Source organism: Scophthalmus maximus, chromosome 9 (genome assembly GCF_022379125.1).
Source record: "Scophthalmus maximus strain ysfricsl-2021 chromosome 9, ASM2237912v1, whole genome shotgun sequence".
NCBI lineage: Eukaryota > Metazoa > Chordata > Actinopteri > Pleuronectiformes > Scophthalmidae > Scophthalmus > Scophthalmus maximus.
Window position 1 is genome coordinate 13,223,534 of NC_061523.1, and position 26,671 is coordinate 13,250,204.

General features: G+C 42.0%; 2 protein-coding genes across 21 annotated transcripts in view; both read left to right on the forward strand.

Moving 5' to 3' along the window:
* LOC118319082 (protocadherin gamma-C5-like) overlaps nucleotides 1-26,671 on the forward strand; it is a 205,374-nt gene that overhangs the window by 36,737 nt on the left and 141,966 nt on the right. Inside the window, exon 1 of one of the 20 annotated variants that reach the window (XM_047334618.1) lies at nucleotides 729-3,256. The exons of 9 other annotated variants lie outside the window; for them this stretch is intronic. In XM_047334618.1, coding sequence (XP_047190574.1) covers nucleotides 863-3,256 — 2,394 coding nt within the window. In that variant the 5' untranslated portion in view covers nucleotides 729-862. Of the gene's footprint in view, nucleotides 1-728; nucleotides 3,257-5,052; nucleotides 7,483-8,746; nucleotides 11,252-12,637; nucleotides 15,065-22,422; nucleotides 24,872-26,671 lie in introns of those variants that run through there. 10 more of the 20 variants (XM_047334620.1, XM_047334619.1, XM_047334638.1 and 7 more) reach the window with 10 other exon arrangements.
* Nucleotides 16,806-19,283, forward strand: LOC118319087 (protocadherin gamma-A11-like). The gene has a single exon (XM_047334669.1). The coding sequence runs from the start codon at nucleotides 16,917-16,919 to the stop codon at nucleotides 19,281-19,283; it is 2,367 nt and encodes a 788-aa protein (XP_047190625.1). The 5' UTR covers nucleotides 16,806-16,916.

Consider the following 26,671-nt stretch of genomic DNA (forward strand, 5'->3'; position numbering starts at 1 on the left):
AAGATTCTGGAAATCCTCATTCAATTGCAAGAAATTGCAATCATGTTTTTGACAGAGTGTACCCCATAGGAATTATGTTTATTTTGTTAAAAACTCGGATAGGAACCCTTCTGTGCATCTTACTCCATCAGTAGACTAAGTGAAATTGCAGTATTATATTCATCTTGTATAGGCCTTTGTACAAGTGTTGGTCAGCCTTTCCTAAATATGCCAAACGTCAAGAGTTAAATCTGTTGGCAGTGTTACCAAGCTGCATCTTTACAAATTAGTCCCCTGGAACTGGTGTTTACTATTCCAATTATATTATTTTGACATGACATAACTTTTTTTAGACTTATGGCTGTTTCCGAGGCACAGTTTGAATAGTTTCATGTTGATGCCAATTTTTGTGGTGCCCTTTTCCATCACAAGTTGGAAAAAACAGTCTGGTTTTAAATATGTATAATAATAATAATAATCATCATTATTAATATTATAATTCATAGTATTAATGTAATGAATACTATTATTTTATCATCATTATTATTATTGTTATTTCCAACAATAATTCTACCATCGCTGTCTTGACGAAGAGTCTCTTTAAAGGTATATACATGTACACACTTAAATGTTAATATGTTGCCTTGTCATACCTAAACAAATACTCATGGTGTCAGTGTGTACCAAAAAACGAAAAGGCAGCTCATTCTCCACCCCTCAGTGTAGAAGACGAAGTCAAAGACTGATTCTGCCATTATACTGCAGTTCACAAAAACGACTCGTACCATGTCCGCGATTTGAGGATTGTGTTTATTGGAGGGAATCCCTGAAATCATATATTTTTATTGATTTGTTATCAGCTGAGGTTTTTCTTTCCTTAACAATGGGATACATCGGATTTTTGCTGCTCAGCTACGGCCCTGCTTTTATTTTTCTTGCCTTTCATCCCGTGTATGGAGACGTGAGCTACTCTATACCAGAGGAGCTGAAACGTGGATCTGTAATCGGAAATGTCGCTAAAGATCTGGGACTTGACTTGGGCAGACTGTCCGCCCGCAAAGCTCGTGTTGACACCGAGGACAACGGTGTGAAGTACTGCAGTTTAAATCTAAATACCGGAGATCTGATCGTACAAGAAAGGATTGACAGAGAATCGCTTTGTGCGAGGAAGGCGTCGTGTGTTCTGAAACAGGAACTTGTGCTGGAAAATCCATTAGAGCTTCATCGTATTAGTATCCGTGTTCAGGATATTAATGACAATTCACCGCAGTTTAAAGAAGATTCACTAAAGATTGAAATTCAGGAATCGGCTGTCAAGGGTGCGCGTTTCCTTTTAGGAGAAGCGCACGATGGAGACATCGGCGAAAATGCTGTTCGAGGCTACTCACTACAGCAGAATGATCACTTCAAACTAAACGTTAACACGAAAGCAGGTGGACGAAAATACTGTGAATTGTTTTTAGACAAAGAGTTAGACAGGGAGGACAAAAGGGAGATCGTGTTATCGCTTACTGCTTTTGATGGAGGCTCTCCTCAGAGGTCAGGTACTGTAGTGATACACGTCACTGTGCTGGATGCTAATGATAATGTACCAGTGTTTAGTCAGACCCTTTATAAAGCCAGTCTGCCTGAAAACTCTCCTCTGGATACACTGGTGATCACAGTGAGTGCAACTGATGCAGATGATGGTTTAAATAGTGAAATTAGTTATGCATTTGATCATGTTTCAGATGAAAACAGCGACGTATTTTCTTTAAACCCTAAATCAGGAGAGGTGAGAGTAGATGGAGCTATTGATTATGAGAAAGTGGCATCTTATGAAATACAGATCAGCGCTAAAGATGGTCTGGGATTAGTTTCTTATGTAACGTTAATGATTGAAATTACTGATATAAATGACAACACTCCAGTTATATATCTGAAATCTCTGACTACCCTCATACCTGAGAACGTGTCACCTGGTTCAGAGGTGGGCATCATCAACGTGCAGGACAGAGACTCTGAGAGTAACAGACAGATTCGCTGCTCCATTCAGCAAAATGTCCCTTTTAAGTTAGTTCCTTCTATTAAAAACTATTATTCTCTGGTGACCACAGGACAACTGGACCGTGAACTAGTGTCAGATTACAACATTACAATCAGTGCCACTGACGAGGGCTCTCCACCTCTGTCCTCCTCTAAAACTGTTCACTTATCTGTAGCTGACATCAACGACAACCCACCTGTGTTTGAGGAACAGTCCTACAGCGCATATGTGAGTGAAAATAACAAACCTGGCTCCACTTTATGTTCCGTTACTGCTCGAGACCCCGACTGGAGACAGAACGGTACAGTGATTTATTCTCTGTTACCCGGTGAGGTGAACGGTGCCCCGGTGTCCTCCTATCTGTCAGTTAACGGAGACACGGGGGTGATCCACGCTGTGAGGTCGTTTGACTATGAACAGTTCAGGAGCTTTAAAGTCCACGTGGTGGCCAGAGACAACGGTTCTCCTCCGCTCAGCAGCAACGTGACCGTCAGCGTCTTCATATCGGACGTGAACGACAACTCTCCTCAGATCCTGTACCCCGCCCCGGAGGGCAACTCCTTCATGACCGAGCTGGTCCCCAAAGCTGCACACGGAGGCTCTCTGGTGTCCAAAGTGATAGCGGTGGACGCGGACTCCGGACAGAACGCCTGGCTGTCCTATCACATAGTCAAGTCCACTGATCCGGGACTTTTCACCATCGGTGTCCACAGCGGAGAGATCAGGACACAGAGGGACATTTCTGAATCTGACAGCATGAAACAGAACCTTATTGTGGCGGTGAAAGATAACGGACAGTCCTCTCTCTCTGCCACCTGTTCCATGTACTTACTTATTTCTGATAACTTGGCTGAGGTGCCAGAGCTGAAGGACATTTCTTATGATGAGAAGAATTCAAAACTGACCTCTTACCTGATCATCGCGCTGGTGTCTGTGTCCACCTTCTTCCTGACCTTCATCATCATCATCCTGGGTGTGAGGTTCTGTCGCAGGAGAAAGCCCAGACTGTTGTTTGACGGAGCGGTCGCCATCCCCAGCGCTTATCTCCCTCCTAATTACGCAGATGTTGACGGAACAGGAACTTTACGCAGCACTTACAACTATGACGCCTACCTGACAACAGGATCTAGAACCAGTGACTTTAAGTTTGTGACGTCTTACAATGACAACACGCTGCCTGCTGACCAGACTCTGAGGAAAAGCCCTTCTGACTTTGTGGATGTGTTTGGAGATTGCGATGCTTCTCCGGAGGTAGGAACAGGCGTCATATAACGCAAACATATTTGGATTTCCTCCATTTCATTTCGTCCAGATCTTTTTCTTGTCATTTTTAATAACACAGATTTAACATTGTACATGTGGAACAAAGTTTCCTTTTTTTTTTAATTCACTCATTTTAAAGAGTGAAAGCAACATTTACTCTAAAGGTATTAGTTTAAGTTTTTCTGGGCACTGGAATTCAACATTATACATAAACATTTGTACTACTCTTCTTTGTTCAGGTTCAGTTTTTGTGATATATTTATAGAGTTCAGAGAAGAGTTTATTCATGGTACATAAAGTATATTTCAAATTCCCTGTTCAGTCGATAGTGTTTATCTTATTTAAAAAAACGTGTCTTTTATTGATAAAGCATTTTCTGTATTTAGCGCTCCTCTTCATATTATACATATGCATATACATTCATTAACACGTGCATACACAAACATATACATGGTTAATGTAATTACATACATTTAAATATATTTAAATGTTTAATGGATCTGAAGCTCATTTAGATTTGATGGTGCCTTAGGAGATTATATATATATTGTGATTAAATCTCATATTCAAATTTATTTTATATGAATTGTGAAATTTTAAACACTTGTTTTGTTTAATCATGGCTTGCTTACTGAAGTCCATGAACTAATATTCTCAACTTTAATCGCATTAAAAAATATTATAATTTTTCTCAAGTCATGGTGTGTCACCCGGATGTCTTTTGTTGCTCTAGTTCAGGAAAGTTTTTTGAAACGAGTTTTTAGTTCCTTTGTCCTCGGATCTTGTGTCAGTTGCATTTGCGGATGTTTTTTCAGAGACGTAACTCCTGGGCTTCACGTTGTTTTTTTTTATTTTAGCCTATGCAGATTCCTTGCTTGGATGTTTCCTATTACTATGTCCTCTTTTGGGTCAATTCTCAGTAGAAGTTCAGATGCAGTTTTGGAGCAGTATGTGTTCATCCTAGTTTGGTCTTCCTGTCCTATACGTGTATTTTCCATATGTTGAATTATTGACATGCAATGCTCAAGTTTCTTTCAATGCAATTTCCTATTCATGTCGTTGTTCATTTGCTAGATGCCATATGTTTTCCAGTTGTAAATATTACAGTTAAAAACGCACAACAGTAAAATATAAAGAAAATTAATGAATATTAAATTCGAGACTTTGCAATACAGTTTTGGTTTAGCAAGTGACCTAAACAGAGGTTTTATCCTGGAAGTTACAGAGTGTTTAATCTGATACGTTTCTACTGTTAGATATTAACACATTATTTTTCTCTCAGTTCTTCAACTTTTCGATAACAGTTGCAAACTGTCATATCGTTTAAATGTTTACAGAACTTCAGAGCTGAACAGGAAGTCGTATTGAGTAATATCACACACTTTATATTTAGACACATTATTGGTCATAGATTTTTCATTCTGTGGTTTTGAGAGAAGGACTCTACTTGAGACACAATTGCATGAATGTTTTGTTTTGCTTTAAATGTGGGCCAATTAAAACAGTGATTTTGTTGTTAATTTGATTAAACAGTCACATAAGGGTTTAATTTGTTGTAATATAAAAGAAATCACCTTGTTATACCTTACAAATGCTCATGGTGTCAGTGTGCACCAGTGAACAAGTTTTCACTCTCCTCCCTTCAGTGTCATCGAATTTAAAGCCTGATTCAGCTTTTGTGCCGCATTTCACAAAACCGCTTCGTGTATCGCCGCATTGTGACGTTTTTTTTTTTTTTTTTGGAAGATTTCACCGATGCATCGTTGATATAGTGAACCTACATGGACTTAGTTTGAAGTCTTATCTGCTCTTTCTCGTCAATAACAATGGAATATTGTAGATTTTCGCTGCTCCATGGCCTTGCCTTCATTTTTCTTGCTCTCCTCCCCGTCAATGGAGACGTGAGCTACTCTATTCCGGAAGAGATGAAACGTGGATCTGTAATCGGAAATATTGCAAAGGATCTGGGACTTGACTTGGGCAGACTGTCCGCTCGCAAGGCTCGTGTTGACACCGAGGACAACGGTGTGAAGTACTGCAGTGTAAATCTAAATACCGGAGATCTGATCGTACAAGAAAGGATTGACAGAGAATCGCTTTGTGCGAGAAAGGCGTCGTGTGTTCTGAAACAGGAACTTGTGCTGGAAAATCCATTAGAGCTTCACCGTATTAGTATCCGTGTTCAGGATATTAATGATAATTCACCGCAGTTTAAAGAAGATTTACTTAAATTTGAAATTCGGGAATCTGCAGACAAGGGTGCGCGTTTTCAGCTGGATGAGGCGCACGATGGAGACATCGGAGAAAATGCTGTTCAAGGCTACTCACTACAGCAGAATGATCACTTCAAACTAAACGTTAAGTCAAAGGGCAGTGGGAGAAAATATGGTGAATTAGTCTTAGACAAAGAATTAGATCGAGAAGACAAACACGAGGTTATGCTGTTGGTTACTGCATTTGATGGAGGCTCTCCTCAGAGGTCAGGTACTGTAGTGATACACGTCACTGTGCTGGATGCTAATGATAATGTACCAGTGTTTAGTCAGACCCTTTATAAAGCCAGTCTGCCTGAAAACTCTCCTCTGGATACACTGGTGATCACAGTGAGTGCAACTGATGCAGACGAGGGAGTGAACAGTGAAGTAATTTATGGATTTGACCATGTATCAGGTGAAAACCAAGTTTTCTTACTGAACCCTAAAACCGGAGACGTGACAGTGGCTGAAGCTATTGATTATGAAAGAGAGTCGTCATATGAAATGCAGATCAGCGCCAAAGATGGCCTGGGATTGGCATCATATGCAACATTAATTATTGAAATAACTGATATAAATGACAACGCCCCAGTAATATATATGAAATCTCTGACTACCCTCATACCTGAGAACGTGTCACCTGGTTCAGAGGTGGGCATCATTAACGTGCAGGACAGAGACTCTGAGAGAAACAGACAGGTGCGCTGCTCCATTCAGCAAAATGTCCCTTTTAAGTTAGTTCCTTCAATTAAAAACTATTATTCTCTGGTGACCACAGGACAACTGGACCGTGAACTAGTGTCAGATTACAACATTACAATCAGTGCCACTGACGAGGGCTCTCCACCTCTGTCCTCCTCTAAAACTGTTCACTTATCTGTAGCTGACATCAACGACAACCCACCTGTGTTTGAGGAACAGTCCTACAGCGCATATGTGAGTGAAAATAACAAACCTGGCTCCACTTTATGTTCCGTTACTGCTCGAGACCCCGACTGGAGACAGAACGGTACAGTGATTTATTCTCTGTTACCCGGTGAGGTGAACGGTGCCCCGGTGTCCTCCTATCTGTCAGTTAACGGAGACACGGGGGTGATCCACGCTGTGAGGTCGTTTGACTATGAACAGTTCAGGAGCTTTAAAGTCCACGTGGTGGCCAGAGACAACGGTTCTCCTCCGCTCAGCAGCAACGTGACCGTCAGCGTCTTCATATCGGACGTGAACGACAACTCTCCTCAGATCCTGTACCCCGCCCCGGAGGGCAACTCCTTCATGACCGAGCTGGTCCCCAAAGCTGCACACGGAGGCTCTCTGGTGTCCAAAGTGATAGCGGTGGACGCGGACTCCGGACAGAACGCCTGGCTGTCCTATCACATAGTCAAGTCCACTGATCCGGGACTTTTCACCATCGGTGTCCACAGCGGAGAGATCAGGACACAGCGGGACATTTCTGAATCTGACAGCATGAAACAGAACCTTATTGTGGCGGTGAAAGATAACGGACAGCCCTCTCTCTCTGCCACCTGTTCCATGTACTTACTTATTTCTGATAACTTGGCTGAGGTGCCAGAGCTGAAGGACATTTCTTATGATGAGAAGAATTCAAAACTGACCTCTTACCTGATCATCGCGCTGGTGTCTGTGTCCACCTTCTTCCTGACCTTCATCATCATCATCCTGGGTGTGAGGTTCTGTCGCAGGAGAAAGCCCAGACTGTTGTTTGACGGAGCGGTCGCCATCCCCAGCGCTTATCTCCCTCCTAATTACGCAGATGTTGACGGAACAGGAACTTTACGCAGCACTTACAACTATGACGCCTACCTGACAACAGGATCTAGAACCAGTGACTTTAAGTTTGTGACGTCATACAATGACAACACGCTGCCTGCTGACCAGACTCTGAGGAAAAGTCCTTCTGACTTTGCTGATGTGTTTGGAGATTGTGATGCTTCTCCTGAGGTAGGAACAGGTGCCATATATCGTTTGACTTAATTTTTTTTCCATTGTACTATAACATTCATTGCGGGGACTTTAGTTCAATTTTTTCTGAAATGCTCACACTGACCATGATCAACAGCAGCATTTTAGTTCCCTTCTAAGTTGAGATCTGTTGATATTTCTCAGGAGTTCTAACGCAGTAATGTTTAAGAGACAGGTGACTGTCTGTGTCCCCTGTTCCCCATAACCGAGTTATGTTTTCATATAGTTGTTCTTTCATCGTTGTGTGTCACTTTTTCTGCTGTTTAGCTGCAACTTGCACTTAGTGTCTCTGTCCTTGGTCCTGATCTGCATTATATTTGTGAAAAGGTTTTTGGCAGGGCCACTAACAATGTCCTCTAGTTTTCACCTCTCAAACGTGTTGGATTACTCTTTAGTTTTCCGATATGTTTTCTTGACCAGCTGTATGCCATTTTACATTAATGATTTGTGTTTTTTTAATACAGTTATAATTTTCTCTGGATTTAAAAATACGGAAAAATATTGAAATAGGTTAACGTTGGTTATTGTCAATTAGAAACATTCATGGCTCCAAATGCATCACGTACGAACATATTGACTACAATTAACGTGATCTGGGAAATATTAAATCTCTATTTGTTCTAATTCTCCAACTAGATTTTTAGGTAAAAAATAAATAAAATAAATATATATATTTGCTCTACCAGTCCAACATGAAACATGTGTTGCCACTCTGCTCTGTTTGTGTTGTTTGTATATAACATGTGTCTTTGGTCACAATGTGTTTTTAAATTCAAAAAGTTATCTTGACGATTTTGGGGGCAGAGTTTGTGAGTGCGTGTGCTTGTGTGTGAATATGCGCTCTCGCTATATTTTTCCTTCATCAGCTCAGGTTCAGTGGTCAACCAATAGTTACTATATGGTGACTCTTTTCTTTTTTCCATCGCTATGTCATGCAAAGCTCTAGGTGGTTAACTTCGGTAGCAAACCCTGTAGTATACAGACCCTTACACGTCAGAGAACAAATATCTCACAAACAAGACAAATACTTGATGGCGCGTCACTACAGTCCCCAATACATCACAATGTGCTCTGTTATTCATACACTGAAGACAAACTACCTGATTAGGATTAGTTGCCTCACTTTTGTATTACTGCTATATTACACTTGTACTCACGGTGTCACTGTAGACCAGCGATGGACTACAATGATCAGCCTGTTTTGCACACCACCCATTATCGGGATCGACCAGCCCTGTGTACCCGACAGCCTTTAACAAAGACGACAAACGCTTCCAAGACGGATATTCTGACTGAATAACGCTCATTTGATGCTTGAAACTCTCTTGCTGTACCTGGTGTTGTGCTACTAGAGATGATGCAAAGACGACTCATTTCTCAAAGCTCTGTCTTTGTCTTTTTCTTTGTCGTGGTGCACTACGCACACGGAGACCTGAGCTATGCCGTACAGGAAGAGCTGAAACGCGGATCTGTTATTGGAAATGTCGCTAAGGATCTCGGACTGGAGCTGGGCAGACTGGCTGCTCGAAAAGCTCGTGTTGACATGGAGGGGAACGACAGAGAATATTGCGGGATCAATCTTCGAAGCGGGGATTTATTGGTTGCGGAGAGAATCGACCGAGAGGAGCAATGTGGAGAAAAGCCTTCGTGCGTTATGAAATTCGATTTGCTATTAGAGAATCCTTTGGAGTTACACAGGTTGTCCCTGCAGGTGCAGGACGTGAACGACAATGCGCCAGTTTTCCCAAAGGATTCAGTGAAGCTGGAGATTCGAGAGTCAGCTGACAGAGGAGCTAAGTATCGCATTAATGCAGCCCACGATGCAGACATAGGCAAGAACTCCGTTGAAAGCTACATTTTACAACCAAACCCTCACTTTGTCTTCGGTATTCAGACGACAAATACTGGAATTAAATATGGTGAGTTGGTTTTGAATAAGGAGTTAGACCGAGAGGAGCAGCAGGAAATGAAATTATTGCTCACAGCTGTGGATGGAGGCTCTCCTCAGAGATCCGGGACTGTAGTCATACACGTCATTGTACTAGATGCTAATGATAACGCCCCCGTGTTTACCGAGGCCGTATATAAAGCCACATTACCGGAAAATTCACCGCTGAAAACCAAAGTTACCACTGTAAGTGCATCAGACGCAGACGAGGGTGTCAACGGGGAGGTTACATATGAATTCAGCAGACTCTCTGATAAATCAAGAAAGCTTTTTTCACTGGATGAGAAATCAGGAGAAATCAGTGTGTCAGGCCAAATAGATTATGAAGAGGGATCCACATATGAAGTGTTTGTTGAAGCCAAAGATGGTTATGGGCTATCTTCAGCAGTAAAGGTGATTATTGATATTACAGATGTGAATGACAACGCTCCAGTTATATATCTGAAATCACTGACTAACCTCATACCTGAGAACGTGTCACCTGGTTCAGAGGTGGGCATCATCAACGTGCAGGACAGAGACTCTGAGAGTAACAGACAGGTTCGCTGCTCCATTCAGCAAAATGTCCCATTTAAATTAGTTCCTTCTATTAAAAACTATTATTCTCTGGTGACCACAGGACAACTGGACCGTGAACTAGTGTCACATTACAACATTACAATCAGTGCCACTGACGAGGGCTCTCCACCTCTGTCCTCCTCTAAAACTGTTCACTTATCTGTAGCTGACATCAACGACAACCCACCTGTCTTTGAGGAACAGTCCTACAGCGCATATGTGAGTGAAAATAACAAACCTGGCTCCACTTTATGTTCCGTTACTGCTCGAGACCCCGACTGGAGACAGAACGGTACAGTGATTTATTCTCTGTTACCCGGTGAGGTGAACGGTGCCCCGGTGTCCTCCTATCTGTCAGTTAACGGAGACGCGGGGGTGATCCACGCTGTGAGGTCGTTTGACTATGAACACTTCAGGAGCTTTAAAGTCCACGTGGTGGCCAGAGACAACGGTTCTCCTCCGCTCAGCAGCAACGTGACCGTCAGCGTCTTCATATCGGACGTGAACGACAACTCTCCTCAGATCCTGTACCCCGCCCCGGAGGGCAACTCCTTCATGACCGAGCTGGTCCCCAAAGCTGCACACGGAGGCTCTCTGGTGTCCAAAGTGATAGCGGTGGACGCGGACTCCGGACAGAACGCCTGGCTGTCCTATCACATAGTCAAGTCCACTGATCCGGGACTTTTCACCATCGGTGTCCACAGCGGAGAGATCAGGACACAGCGGGACATTTCTGAATCTGACAGCATGAAACAGAACCTTATTGTGGCGGTGAAAGATAACGGACAGCCCTCTCTCTCTGCCACCTGTTCCATGTACTTACTTATTTCTGATAACTTGGCTGAGGTGCCAGAGCTGAAGGACATTTCTTATGATGAGAAGAATTCAAAACTGACCTCTTACCTGATCATCGCGCTGGTGTCTGTGTCCACCTTCTTCCTGACCTTCATCATCATCATCCTGGGTGTGAGGTTCTGTCGCAGGAGAAAGCCCAGACTGATGTTTGACGGAGCGGTCGCCATCCCCAGCGCTTATCTCCCTCCTAATTACGCAGATGTTGACGGAACAGGAACTTTACGCAGCACTTACAACTATGACGCCTACCTGACAACAGGATCTAGAACCAGTGACTTTAAGTTTGTGACGTCTTACAATGACAACACGCTGCCTGCTGACCAGACTCTGAGGAAAAGTCCCTCTGATTTTGCTGATGTGTTTGGAGATTGCGATGCTTCCCCTGAGGTAGGAACAGGTGTCTAATGAAATGAATGAAAGCAACCTTTACTCTAAAAGTATTGGTGCAATGTGTTCCTTATGCTTTTACTTGGCATGGACATTCATCAAATAGTTTTTTATACTTAATCATTCTTACTATACTTATTTGTTTATGTTTAGTTTTTGTGATATTGTTCATAAGTTTATTTGTTGAACAGATGTTTAAAATTTTCTTGTCAGTCGACAGACTTTTTATCTTATTGAAAAAAAACGGATAATTTGTTTACACAGCATCATAGTCTCTCAGTTGCAGTTTTTGTTTCTCCGTCGTTGGTGCTGAACCTCATTTTTGCATTTGTGATGCATTTTCGGAGGCAATCAATAATTCCTATTCAACATGGTTCATACTGATTTACTGAAATATCCGTTTACCTGTGGAGACTCTGAATGAAAGTTCAGCAGGTTTGCTCGTGGTTTTGGAAATTTTGAAGTCTCCAGTGTTTTAGAAGTAATGACTTTCTGACTCTAACATCACAACACACTGCTGACCAGACTGGTGAAAAGTTTCATTAATGTTGTTGATTCTTTTTGACTTGGTGATGGTTTTCTCTACTTAGGGACATGTTGCATATAGATGTTGTGGGTTTTCGTGCTTTGTTTTTTTTGCATGTTTCATATGTTTTGGTGTTCATAATTTAAGGCATGTTTGAGGGATCTGAAGCTCATTTAGATGTGATGGCGCCTGAAGAGTTTAGGTTTCTTTAGTGATTAAATCTCTCATACAATATATAATATATGAAATATGAAAATGTTAACATTGGTTTGGTAGTTTTAACCTGTATGTTTAGTGTTGTATCAAGTACATTCCCACTGTTGGAACTGAACACATTAATTTCAAATAGTCCTTACGTTTAAAATAACAGTTAATAACCATCATGTTGTTTTATGATTTAATAATAATTCAGGCCTGATTAATCAGTTATCGAGCTATAACAAACACTTAATATTGAGACATATTTTTGGTTCTTGGCTTTATCAAATTTTTTTTTAAGTCAAGGAATTTTTCTGAGACAGTCATAGACATTTCTTTTTTCACTTTAAACGTGGGATAATTAAAACATTGATTTTGTTGTTGTTTTGATTTAATCAATCACAGAAGGGTTTCATTTGTTGTAATATACAGCAAATAAATCACCTTGTTATACCTTACAAATGCTCATGGTGTCAGTGTGCACCAGTGAACAAGTTTTCACTCTCCACCCTTCAGTGTCATCGAATTTAAAGCCTGATTCAGCTTTTGTGCCGCATTTCATAAAACCGCTTCGTGTATCTCTGCCTTGTGACGTTTTTTTCTTTTTTTTTTTGAAAGATTTCACCGATGCATCGTTGATATAGTGAACCTACATTGACTTATTTTGAAGTTGTATCTGCTCTTTCTCGTCAATAACAATGGAATATTGTAGATTTTCGCTGCTCCATGGCCTTGCCTTCATTTTTCTTGCTCTCCTCCACGTCAATGGAGACGTGAGCTACTCTATTCCGGAAGAGATGAAACGTGGATCTGTAATCGGAAATATTGCAAAGGATCTGGGACTTGACTTGGGCAGACTGTCCGCTCGCAAGGCTCGTGTTGACACCGAGGACAACGGTGTGAAGTACTGCAGTGTAAATCTAAATACCGGAGATCTGATCGTACAAGAAAGGATTGACAGAGAATCGCTTTGTGCGAGGAAGGCGTCGTGTGTTCTGAAACAGGAACTTGTGCTGGAAAATCCATTAGAGCTTCATCGTATTAGTATCCGTGTTCAGGATATTAATGATAATTCACCGCAGTTTAAAGACGATTCACTAAAGATTGAAATTCATGAATCGGCTGTCAAGGGTGCGCGTTTTCAGCTGGATGAGGCGCACGATGGAGACATCGGAGAAAATGCTGTTCAAGGCTACTCACTACAGCAGAATGATCATTTCAAATTGAATGTCAACACAAACGATGGTTCGCGAAAATACTGCGAATTAATCTTAGACAAAGAATTAGACCGAGAAGACAAAAACGAGGTTACGCTGTTGGTTACTGCATTTGATGGAGGCTCTCCTCAGAGGTCAGGTACTGTAGTGATACACGTCACTGTGCTGGATGCTAATGATAATGTACCAGTGTTTAGTCAGACCGTTTATGAAGCCAGTCTGCTTGAAAACTCTCCTCTGGATACGCTGGTGATCACAGTGAGTGCAACTGATGCAGACGAGGGAATGTATGGTGAAGTCACTTACGGTTTTAACCATGTTACAGGTGAAAATAGGAACCTCTTTTCTTTACACCCTAAAACTGGAGAGGTGAGAGTAGCTGGAGCTATTGATTACGAGAAAGCTTCATTATATGAAATGCAGATTAGCGCCAAAGATGGTCTGGGATTGGCTTCATATGCAACATTAATTATTGAAATAACTGATATAAATGACAACGCTCCAGTTATATATCTGAAATCTCTGACTACCCTCATACCTGAGAACGTGTCACCTGGTTCAGAGGTGGGCATCATTAACGTGCAGGACAGAGACTCTGAGAGGAACAGACAGGTTCGCTGCTCCATTCAGCAAAATGTTCCTTTTAAGTTAGTTCCTTCTATTAAAAACTATTATTCTCTGGTGACCACAGGACAACTGGACCGTGAACTAGTGTCAGATTACAACATTACAATCAGTGCCACTGACGAGGGCTCTCCACCTCTGTCCTCCTCTAAAACTGTTCACTTATCTGTAGCTGACATCAACGACAACCCACCTGTGTTTGAGGAACAGTCCTACAGCGCATATGTGAGTGAAAATAACAAACCTGGCTCCACTTTATGTTCCGTTACTGCTCGAGACCCCGACTGGAGACAGAACGGTACAGTGATTTATTCTCTGTTACCCGGTGAGGTGAACGGTGCCCCGGTGTCCTCCTATCTGTCAGTTAACGGAGACACGGGGGTGATCCACGCTGTGAGGTCGTTTGACTATGAACACTTCAGGAGCTTTAAAGTCCACGTGGTGGCCAGAGACAACGGTTCTCCTCCGCTCAGCAGCAACGTGACCGTCAGCGTCTTCATATCGGACGTGAACGACAACTCTCCTCAGATCCTGTACCCCGCCCCGGAGGGCAACTCCTTCATGACCGAGCTGGTCCCCAAAGCTGCACACGGAGGCTCTCTGGTGTCCAAAGTGATAGCGGTGGACGCGGACTCCGGACAGAACGCCTGGCTGTCCTATCACATAGTCAAGTCCACTGATCCGGGACTTTTCACCATTGGTGTCCACAGCGGAGAGATCAGGACACAGCGGGACATTTCTGAATCTGACAGCATGAAACAGAACCTTATTGTGGCGGTGAAAGATAACGGACAGTCCTCTCTCTCTGCCACCTGTTCCATGTACTTACTTATTTCTGATAACTTGGCTGAGGTCCCAGAGCTGAAGGACATTTCTTATGATGAGAAGAATTCAAAACTGACCTCTTACCTGATCATCGCGCTGGTGTCTGTGTCCACCTTCTTCCTGACCTTCATCATCATTATCCTGGGTGTGAGGTTCTGTCGCAGGAGAAAGCCCAGACTGTTGTTTGACGGAGCGGTCGCCATCCCCAGCGCTTATCTGCCTCCTAATTACGCAGATGTTGACGGAACAGGAACTTTACGCAGCGCTTACAACTATGACGCCTACCTGACAACAGGATCTAGAACCAGTGACTTTAAGTTTTTGACGTCTTACAATGACAACACGCTGCCTGCTGACCAGACTCAGAGGAAAAGTCCCTCTGACTTTGCTGACGTGTTTGGAGATTGTGATGCTTCTCCTGAGGTAGGAACATGTGTCACACATCGTTTGTCTTATTTGCAGACATATTTGATTAGCCAATGTAGCATGAGAAACATTTATTTGCCTTTATTCTTCATTTTTCCAACTTGAATTCAACATCAGTAAATCCATTTGTCCTGAAATGCATACAATGAGTATGATAATGCATCATGAGTAATATGGTGATATAGTTGTCCTTTATTTTGGTACTCGTGGTATTTTTCAAGAGTTGAGACAAGGGATCTTCATTGATGATCTAAATTCCTTGATATTTCGAGTTGTTTTTTACGTTGACTAGTTTTGGGGGAAGAATTACTATCTGTTTTCAAGGCATATGTTTGTGTGTCCGTCTCTTTCTCTGAGCTTGAGTTTTATTTCTCTGTCACTGTCCTTGGTGCTGAACATTACTTTGTAAAGGAACAACTTGTACCTTTCTACTTTTTCCATCGCTCAACAGTTTTACTTTTTAGCTTTGTTTATAAATTAGTCTTTCTCTCTCCCACTCCTTCCTTTCCTTGATATAATTGCAATTATTTGCATCTAATTCGATTTTTTCATTGAGTCTTCAATGTACAATCGTGAACTTATATCCTTTACATTTTGATTGATGTCCAAAATAATTTAGATTTTTATCTGACAGTGGAAATCAACAATAGACTAAAGCTAAATCATAATTGCATAAAACTTCTAACCCATTTTATATAATGGTTCTAACAGAGATAATGTTTTTTTTTAATAACAAATTGGCAAAATCAGATTGGTTCAGCGGTTTGTACTCTAACAGTTCATATTGTTTCACGGTATTTGGGAGAATATCTGACTGACAACTTTGAGTGTGTAATATCTATGATTTACTTCAAAACCGTGAGATCCACTTAACACATTCAAGCTGTTTTCCTTTACTTCTACACACCTGAGGAATACCAGGTTCATTTTGATCACTATATTTTGTAAATTGCTTTAGAGGATGTGTTGTGTTGGACAGTGTTTCTCCACCGTGAGGGTTGCTACGCTATAGTTTTCTAATTATTATAAAGGCTTTCAAATTTTTTGCTTTGATGGTGTCTGATATGTGCTGGTTTGGTAAACATGCTCAAAAAGGAAAATCTAAATCACGTATCTCCCTCTCAGCTGTGTCATATTTCATTTAGATCAGATTTTGTGGAGTTTTGCTTCTGAGGATATTTGTTTGATTCTTCGAGAGTTCTCTCTGGATTTATCTCTTTCTTGGTTTACTATGATATATTTTAACTTTGTATTTTGTTTATGTGCATCTTCAAGTGCGTATGTCGATCACAGTTTAAATCTTTCACAGACACACTATTGTCTGCATGGTAATATGTTCTGAGGAGACTATTGTCTTTTTAATTTCAAAGATATTTTCTAATTACACCGTTTGGAAAATAGCTTTTACGTTTCAAATAGAAGGGTAAAACTAATATTTGATTATATCAGTGAGTATTTACTTACAGCCAGAGTTTGTGTTATGAAGGTGCATAAAGTCATGAACAAATCTATAACCCATCTTCGATTTCAAGACATTGTTGTAACTATCATTAGTTGTAGTGATAGTGATATTAGTGTTGTTGTTACTTTTATTATTGTGTGCAGTTTGTTATTTCGTCATTCATACTCACGGAGTCGCTATTCGCTTATCTAAATGAAACATTTCCACTCCACCCTCTGGTGCGTAAACCAATAAGAAGGTCGATTTTTTTGGTCGCTTCTGGGCTACGGATGCATCGAGAGTAGCCTCACGGGGGGACTGCTGTTGATTTCGTTTTGGCTGAACTACACGACCGTTATTGAATCAGAAATCCAAACGTAGCGGTTTTCTGTAACACGCATTAGCATCATGGGGCTGCGGACGAGCTGCATCGTTTTCCTTTTCTTGTGGAACGCCGCGAACGGAGACGCGACTTATTCATTTGAAGAGGAAATGAAGCGCGGATCTCATATCGGGAATATAGCGAAGGATCTGAACCTGGACTTGAGCAAACTGTCTTCTAGAAACGCCCGCGTTGATGCTGCGGGGAATCGCAAACGATTCTGTGACATCAATGTCAGTACTGGGGATTTGATTGTTTCCGACAGGATCGACCGGGAGGAGCTTTGTGGAGAAAAGCTGTCGTGTGTCATAAAACGCGACCTGGTGCTGGAGAATCCTCTGGAGCTGCACCCATTCAGTCTACATATTCAAGATGTTAATGATAACGCGCCACAGTTTAAAGAAGAAATGATCAATATAGAAATTCGAGAGTCTGCAGTCAGGGGAGCTCGTTTTGTGATCGAGGAGGCGCACGACGCGGATGTAGGACAGAATTCAGTTCAACAATACAGCCTGAAGAAGAATGATCATTTCGTTTTGGCTGCTGATGGAAACACAATAGAGCTTGTTCTTGACAAAGAGCTTGATCGTGAAAAACAAGGGGAGATGAATCTGCTCCTCACAGCTCTAGATGGAGGCTCTCCTCAGAGATCAGGCACCGTGGTCATACACGTCACTGTGCTGGATGCTAATGATAACGCCCCAGTGTTCAGTCAGGCCGTTTATAAAGCCAGTCTGCCTGAAAACTCTCCTCCTGATACCCTGGTGGTCACAGTGAGCGCGACTGACGCAGACGAGGGACTCAATGGAGATGTGACGTATGAATTTGGACACGTCACTGAAGACGTGAAGAAAGTTTTTAGTATTGACCGTAAAAATGGTAAAATAAAAGTAAAAGGCGAGATTGACTTTGAAACTGTTGCATCATATGATTTACGCATTAAAGCAAAGGATGGTTTAGGACTGTCGTCCTACACAAAAGTAACAGTTGATGTCACCGATGTCAATGACAACATCCCTGTAATCTATGTGAAATCTCTAGCAAATGCCATACCTGAGAACGTGTCACCTGGTTCAGAGGTGGGCATCATTAACGTGCAGGATGCAGATTCGGATAATAACCAAAAGGTCCACTGCTCCATTCAGCAAAATGTCCCCTTTAAGTTAGTTCCTTCTTTTAAAAACTATTATTCTCTGGTGACCACAGGACAACTGGACCGTGAACTAGTGTCAGATTACAACATTACAATCAGTGCCACTGACGCGGGCTCTCCACCTCTGTCCTCCTCTAAAACTGTTCACTTATCTGTAGCTGACATCAACGACAACCCACCTGTGTTTGAGGAACAGTCCTACAGCGCATATGTGAGTGAAAATAACAAACCTGGCTCCACTTTATGTTCCGTTACTGCTCGAGACCCCGACTGGAGACAGAACGGTACAGTGATTTATTCTCTGTTACCCGGTGAGGTGAACGGTGCCCCGGTGTCCTCCTATCTGTCAGTTAACGGAGACACGGGGGTGATCCACGCTGTGAGGTCGTTTGACTATGAACACTTCAGGAGCTTTAAAGTCCACGTGGTGGCCAGAGACAACGGTTCTCCTCCGCTCAGCAGCAACGTGACCGTCAGCGTCTTCATATCGGACGTGAACGACAACTCTCCTCAGATCCTGTACCCCGCTCCGGAGGGCAACTCCTTCATGACCGAGCTGGTCCCCAAAGCTGCACACGGAGGCTCTCTAGTGTCCAAAGTGATAGCGGTGGACGCGGACTCCGGACAGAACGCCTGGCTGTCCTATCACATAGTCAAGTCCACTGATCCGGGACTTTTCACCATTGGTGTCCACAGCGGAGAGATCAGGACACAGCGGGACATTTCTGAATCTGACAGCATGAAACAGAACCTTATTGTGGCGGTGAAAGATAACGGACAGCCCTCTCTCTCTGCCACCTGTTCCATGTACTTACTTATTTCTGATAACTTGGCTGAGGTGCCAGAGCTGAAGGACATTTCTTATGATGAGAAGAATTCAAAACTGACCTCTTACCTGATCATCGCGCTGGTGTCTGTGTCCACCTTCTTCCTGACCTTCATCATCATCATCCTGGGTGTGAGGTTCTGTCGCAGGAGAAAGCCCAGACTGTTGTTTGACGGAGCGGTCGCCATCCCCAGCGCTTATCTGCCTCCTAATTACGCAGATGTTGACGGAACAGGAACTTTACGCAGCGCTTACAACTATGACGCCTACCTGACAACAGGATCTAGAACCAGTGACTTTAAGTTTGTGACGTCTTACAATGACAACACGCTGCCTGCTGACCAGACTCTGAGGAAAAGTCCTTCTGACTTTGCTGATGTCTTTGGAGATATAGATGAGTCCTCACAGGTATGAATTCCATGTGAGACATCCGAATTCATTCATACATTAATGCATTTTTGAGGAGTCTTCCTCTTAAAACCTAAGCCATTAGTCACTTTTAAAATTTCCAAATATTCTTCAATTTTTTTATGCTACTCTTAAATTTCCTGTCCGTACAGTTTGAAAAGATTTATTTCCTCATGTTGTTCTTGAACATTCATATTACCCGCATGTCTATTGAAACTGTTTTGGACAACTTTCGTAAATGTCTCAAAACTACACTTTCTTATCATCGGCCCAGTGTCTTTTATATTGACACCTACTGAAAACCTTTACAGCCACTAACTATCTTATCCATGAGGGTGTTGAATCAGGATCAACTGGACTTGTTTGAGGTGCAGTTGCTCCTCACTCAGCACCCTTGTGGATAACTATGACCTGGATAAATTAGTCTCCATTGAAACTAACTGACTTATTCTGTCCTATGAAAGATCTCACTACACTTAGCACTGTCACAGTGTGGTGTGAGGCTCATACATACCGGAAAACATCAGACAATGTTATATTTGACTTAAATTGTGGTATTTACTGCTTATTTCAGTAAATCACATAGTTCTGGGTAGGATGCTAATTTCTTCATCAGTGTAAAGTAATTCTCCAGTGATCAACTGAACACTGTGTTGTTGTCTGTGTCATTTAGTTCATAGATGCTTTGCACATATGTGGTTGGCACAGTCTGTAATTTTTCTATGAGACAATCACTTTGTTGGGGTTTTTCATTCATGATTGATCTGCTGTTATTAATGCTGTTTTGGCTGTATGAAAAATTACACTAGTTTTTTTAAAGGCATGATTTTTTGCATTTGCTTTTAATGCTGTTCCTTTTTAATTAGATAAACTTCAACAAAAATACAGATTCTGCGTCAAATTATATCTAAACAGATGAAATTAAATTGCCCTCTTGACAGAAATAAATGTCTTAAAAGCAATACATCTATCCATATAACCAATCACCTTGATAGCAACTTATATTGTGTCATGGAATTGTTGGTGTGATTTCATTCATATAAACAAAGAGTCATTTACCATTGACAATCACTTTATCGCTGTTCAATAGTAAGTCACGTCTCTGGCCACTTGTCATTTACAGTAGGTGACTCAGTTGGTGTTGGTGATCTTTCAAAATAGTCCAGGGAAACATGTTATGGTATTTCAGAGACCGATTTATGTATGTCACTGAGTGGAAATCTACTCAGACGTGCTATTGTTGTGTGAGCACAGGTGGAGAAGACTTCCTGAACCTTTGAAGCCAGTCTCCTCCGCTCATGTACAGTAGGCTGAATTAACTTCTGTTGTTTTTGTCCCTTCTGGTTAATCTCATTTCGGATTTGGCCACGGCTTAAAGTAAAGATACATGGAAAGGAAAAAGGGCCAGTTTTTTCATTTTACAGATGTGTCAACTGAAGTTGTCATCACATGGGGACACGTCAGTGCTTGTGGTTGATTGTGATAGTCTTTTTTTGCTCTATAAAAACGGAAGCTGTATGTCTGCTGTGATCTTTTAAAAAAAAGAAAAAATTGACCTCCTCTGAAAAGACACATTGTTTCAAGGTATTGACTGGATCCTATTTTTCTTTTATTTCACATGTTTACTGAGATTAAACAACTGAAATATCTATGAATCACCATCATACATTTTCTTGCCACTAATACAACTTAGTAGAGGTTTACTGGTGGCAGTTCAGGAGTAGTGTGTCAACTTTTTGAGTGTTCTCTTAATGCTTCGCAGTAATTTGTCTTGACGTGGGGTTGTAACAAAAGCAGTTTTTCAGTCAATATTGAACAAAGTTCTTTTCATAAACTCATTATGCTCATCTGTCATTCCATCTGGAACCTGTAAAAGTAAACCTTTGTCAACAGGTAGATTGTGTTTGTACTATGTCAGGCCAAGTGGTTGCAAAAACAGCCCAACTAGGCCAAGTATGGATTTAGTTCATATAAGGTACTTTATATTCTAGTCAATCAAACCATTATTACAGCAAATAAGTTTTGAAGTGTTGCATTATCTTGAAGCCAAGAAAGAAAAAAACTCAGAACAACTATCAAATAATCACAAGAGGTGGAATACAGACAGGGCTCCTCTACGTATAGCTAGATTAATCCTTCTGGAGACGATAGTGGTCAGTATATTAATGTCATACAACATGACGACTCAGGTGAATAATATGTGATGTGGTTTTCAATATATATTACAAACAAGCACTTGGATAGTTTGGGGTAAATGCAGCAACGGCAGCTCTCTGCATTTATACGCATGCTAGCGAACCTTTCAGCCTGCAATCTTCAGAGAAATTATAAATAAAGAATTAGCATGTTTCTGTGCTACAATATCAACTAAGCATTGAAAGACAAACAGTTCTGAGCTAAATGATAAACTGTTATAGGTCCAACTTTCCATGCGTTCTGATGTACACATCAGCTTTTCACTTTTACATATGTTCCCACATCACACAGTGCAGATGGAATAGTTCCTGCATGGTCTTCTCACACCAATGTCATGAAGATCAATACCTCATTTAAAAGAATCAAAACACGAATACTGTCTGTTTGCAGCTGGCAAGGAAATATACTTTTTATTTTGTTTGTATCTGACAGATACATTCTTTACTGAGCGCTATTCAATAGAATGTTTAAGTGTGGTGACTAATAAATTGAAGACAACCTGCCGTTACTTAAAAGACTTTTTGCTGTATAAGTTTGCATATTATGTTGTTTTTTTAAAGTTTATTTCGGAAAATAATATAGTGCTGTCTTCATACTTGATGTGAGCTTATCTTTGATGCACTGACACAAATGCCTGCATTGTAGAACTGGTTTCCTGGTTAGGGCAGACTGTCGGTACCTGTAGCTGTACAAAACTTGTTTCAACATCAGCCTTCATGTACCATTTGATTCATTTGGAATCGTGTGTAAAGTTAACCGAGCTACAAGGAATTCCAAACGTGTTCATTTTAGTTTTTTTTTTCAGGATTGTCATTGTTGAACTCAACTCACGGTGTCGCTGTACACCAGCCTTACAATACTTGAATCCCTCTGTCCTTTGTGGACCGGAGCTCTTTTACGCCCACTGACCGGTCTAGATATCAGCACAGTCACGCTGAATTGCTGTTGCTCTTCGTGTTCTGTGGTGAAACTATCTGTACCGATTCTTCGCCGTCCTGTACAGGAACTCATCCTTGACGATGGATTCGAAGATTATCTCGTTTCAGCAGCGCTGCGTCTGTTTCCTCTTTCTCTTTTTGCACATCGCGTACGGGGACATGAGCTATTCTTTTCCAGAGGAGATGGAACGAGGATCGGTTATTGGAAATATAGCCAAGGATCTCGGGCTGAAAACGGTCACGCTGTCTAACAGAAGAGCCCGCATGGACACCGACGGGACTGACACACGTTACTGTGACATCAACCTGAACAACGGAGAATTGATTGTTGCCGACAGGATTGACCGAGAGGGGCTTTGTGGCGAGAAGGCGTCGTGCATCCTCAAACAGGAGCTTGTGCTGGAGAATCCTCTCGAGCTCCATCGGATTAGTCTACACGTGCAGGATATTAATGACAACGCACCACAGTTTAAAGAAGAAATTATTAATATCGAAATTCAAGAGTCTGCAGTCAGGGGAGCTCGTTTTGTGATCGAGGAGGCGCACGACGCGGATGTAGGACAGAATTCAGTTCAACAGTACAGCCTGAAGAAGAATGATCATTTCGTTTTGGCTGTTAATGATAATATACTAGAGCTTGTTCTTGACAAAGAGCTCGATCGTGAAAAGCAAGGGGAGATGAATCTGCTCCTCACAGCTCTAGATGGAGGCTCTCCTCAGAGATCAGGCACCGTGGTCATACACGTCACTGTGCTGGATGCTAATGATAACGCCCCAGTGTTCAGTCAGGCCGTTTATAAAGCCAGTCTGCCTGAAAACTCTCCTCCTGATACCCTGGTGGTCACAGTGAGCGCGACTGACGCAGACGAGGGAGTCAATGGAGATGTGACGTATGACTTTGGACACGTCACTGAAGACGTGAAGAAAATATTTAGTATTGACCGTAAAGTGGGTGAGATCCGAGTAACTGGTTCTGTTGATTATGAAACTACTACATCTTTTGAAATACGCGTTCAAGCGAAAGATGGTTTAGGGCTTTCATCTTATGCCAAAGTGATAATTTCTGTTACTGATGTGAATGACAACGCCCCTGTCATTAATTTGAAATCTCTGACTACCCTCATACCTGAGAACGTGTCACCTGGTTCAGAGGTGGGCATCATTAACGTGCAGGACAGAGACCCTGAGAGAAACAGACAGGTTCGCTGCTCCATTCAGCAAAATGTTCCTTTTAAGTTAGTTCCTTCTATTAAAAACTATTATTCTCTGGTGACCACAGGACAACTGGACCGTGAACTAGTGTCAGATTACAACATTACAATCAGTGCCACTGACGAGGGCTCTCCACCTCTGTCCTCCTCTAAAACTGTTCACTTATCTGTAGCTGACATCAACGACAACCCACCTGTGTTTGAGGAACAGTCCTACAGCGCATATGTGAGTGAAAATAACAAACCTGGCTCCACTTTATGTTCCGTTACTGCTCGAGACCCCGACTGGAGACAGAACGGTACAGTGATTTATTCTCTGTTACCCGGTGAGGTGAACGGTGCCCCGGTGTCCTCCTATCTGTCAGTTAACGGAGACACGGGGGTGATCCACGCTGTGAGGTCGTTTGACTATGAACACTTCAGGAGCTTTAAAGTCCACGTGGTGGCCAGAGACAACGGTTCTCCTCCGCTCAGCAGCAACGTGACCGTCAGCGTCTTCATATCGGACGTGAACGACAACTCTCCTCAGATCCTGTACCCCGCCCCGGAGGGTAACTCCTTCATGACCGAGCTGGTCCCCAAAGCTGCACACGGAGGCTCTCTGGTGTCCAAAGTGATAGCGGTGGACGCGGACTCCGGGCAGAACGCCTGGCTGTCCTATCACATAGTCAAGTCCACTGATCCGGGACTTTTCACCATTGGTGTCCACAGCGGAGAGATCAGGACACAGCGGGACATTTCTGAATCTGACAGCATGAAACAGAACCTTATTGTGGCGGTGAAAGATAACGGACAGCCCTCTCTCTCTGCCACCTGTTCCATGTACTTACTTATTTCTGATAACTTGGCTGAGGTGCCAGAGCTGAAGGACATTTCTTATGATGAGAAGAATTCAAAACTGACCTCTTACCTGATCATCGCGCTGGTGTCTGTGTCCACCTTCTTCCTGACCTTCATCATCATCATCCTGGGTGTGAGGTTCTGTCGCAGGAGAAAGCCCAGACTGTTGTTTGACGGAGCGGTCGCCATCCCCAGCGCTTATCTCCCTCCTAATTACGCAGATGTTGACGGAACAGGAACTTTACGCAGCACTTACAACTATGACGCCTACCTGACAACAGGATCTAGAACCAGTGACTTTAAGTTTGTGACGTCTTACAATGACAACACGCTGCCTGCTGACCAGACTCTGAGGAAAAGTCCTTCTGACTTTGCTGATGCCTTTGGGGAGTTTGAAGGATGTTCAGAGGTATGAGTACAAATAGCACCAGTTTTGTCAAACGAGTATAATTCAAGAACAAGCAGTTCAACACAAATTACATTTCACGTTTAATTTCAGCCTAATTTCTATTTTCAAACAAAAGTACTGTTTCATTTTATTTTACAATTCTTTTTTGCATAGTTGTTTCTTTGTCTTTTTGTCTTTGTGTGTTGTCATCCTGTTCAAATCATCTCCTTTTAATAACCAATTGTTTACTTCCTAAGCTTTATGGCATTTGTCTCCTGGTTGATACCTTTTTCCTTCTGTCAAGATGTGACAGTAGTTTAAGCCTTTTTTTTTTTACAAGTTTCCTGAAGTTAGTGTCACACTTGTAACATACAAATGTACATCTGACATTCTTTGTTTTAATCTCAGAAATATAATGGTATTCATAATTTAGCAGATAAATATTTCTTTAATCTAAACTTCTTATTCAAGAGATGTTTATTCCTTCTTGTCCACTTAATCCGCTGCCGTGAGAAGGTTGTGTGGATGACAGGTGCCCTCCTGGGCTAATTATACATCTGGAGACTTGTTGTTATCAGTGTTTGTTCAGCATGAACTAAGTACACTTTTCCTTTAGAGAATTGATGTAGTGACAGTCATTTTAAGCAGCTTCTTCTCGCACTGATATTAAGAGCTTGGTTTACACCATTTCACTATAACATCCTATAACATAGGAAAAGAAAACACACATAATCCCATTCAATGCTTGAATTAAATCACTTATGTTTGAGTAACATTAACCTCTCTACCACTGAACAGGTGGAGCATTAATATGGCAATGTGATTGAGATTCAGTGATGGCATGGGGCAGATTCACTAAAATATCATTGTAATACTTTCTCTCATCGATAAAACACATCTTTAACACAGTCGGATCATTACTGTTGAAGAGTTAACACTGTGTGAAACAATAAATTCCGATCAAATGTCATTTTTAATGTGCGACTCTTGTGCCAAGGTCTTCTCTCTCTCCTCTCCTCTCTGTCTAGCCTATATTGAGTGTGTGTTTTGGCGTGTGTGTCCGATCTAGGTCATTCACTGTCTCTCAGGTGGTGGCAGAATGATTTCCCGTCTCCTTCTCTGAGGAGTATTTTGACTTTTGACTCGTCATTCTGGGGCGGCTGTGGCTCAGGACGTAGAGTCGTTCGATCCCAGCTTCAACCAGTACACACGCCGTTGTGTCCTTGGGCAAGAAACGTAACCCTAACTTGCCTCTGGCTCTTCGTACAGTGTATGAATTTGACAGAAAAATGCGCGGTAGATAGCAGCCCTGTATGAATGGGTGAATGTGAGTTTCCTGTACAGCGCTTTGAGTGGTCTATATGACTAGAAAGCGCTATATGAATACATTTAAGAAGGAGATAAATCTCTGTTTCAAACTCACCTGTTGAACAGTGACCACATCTTTTCTTTTGGTTCCCATGATTTTCTTTTTTTTATCACCTCTCTTTCAATATGAAGTTTGTGTTCACTGGGTCTGACCCTGATCAGGGCCTGCGTCTGCTTTCTATCTCTGACAGTTAACTGATTTTGTGCCAGTTGATAATCTCTGTTTGGGGACAGAAGAGTATGATTTGGCTTCGGCTTTTAGTTTCTTCTTTCCAGTGTCTCAAATAGGCCTCTCCCTTCTGTTATTATTTGGTTTACATTGATTGCTGTTTGGAAAGCAGTGTTGTTGTGAGAATGATCAGTGTGTTTCAGAGGGAGACACTTTGTCTCAGCACCAACTCACATAGATGATGAATCTTTTCTTGGCTCTGCTCTTGGGTTTGACGGGCATTC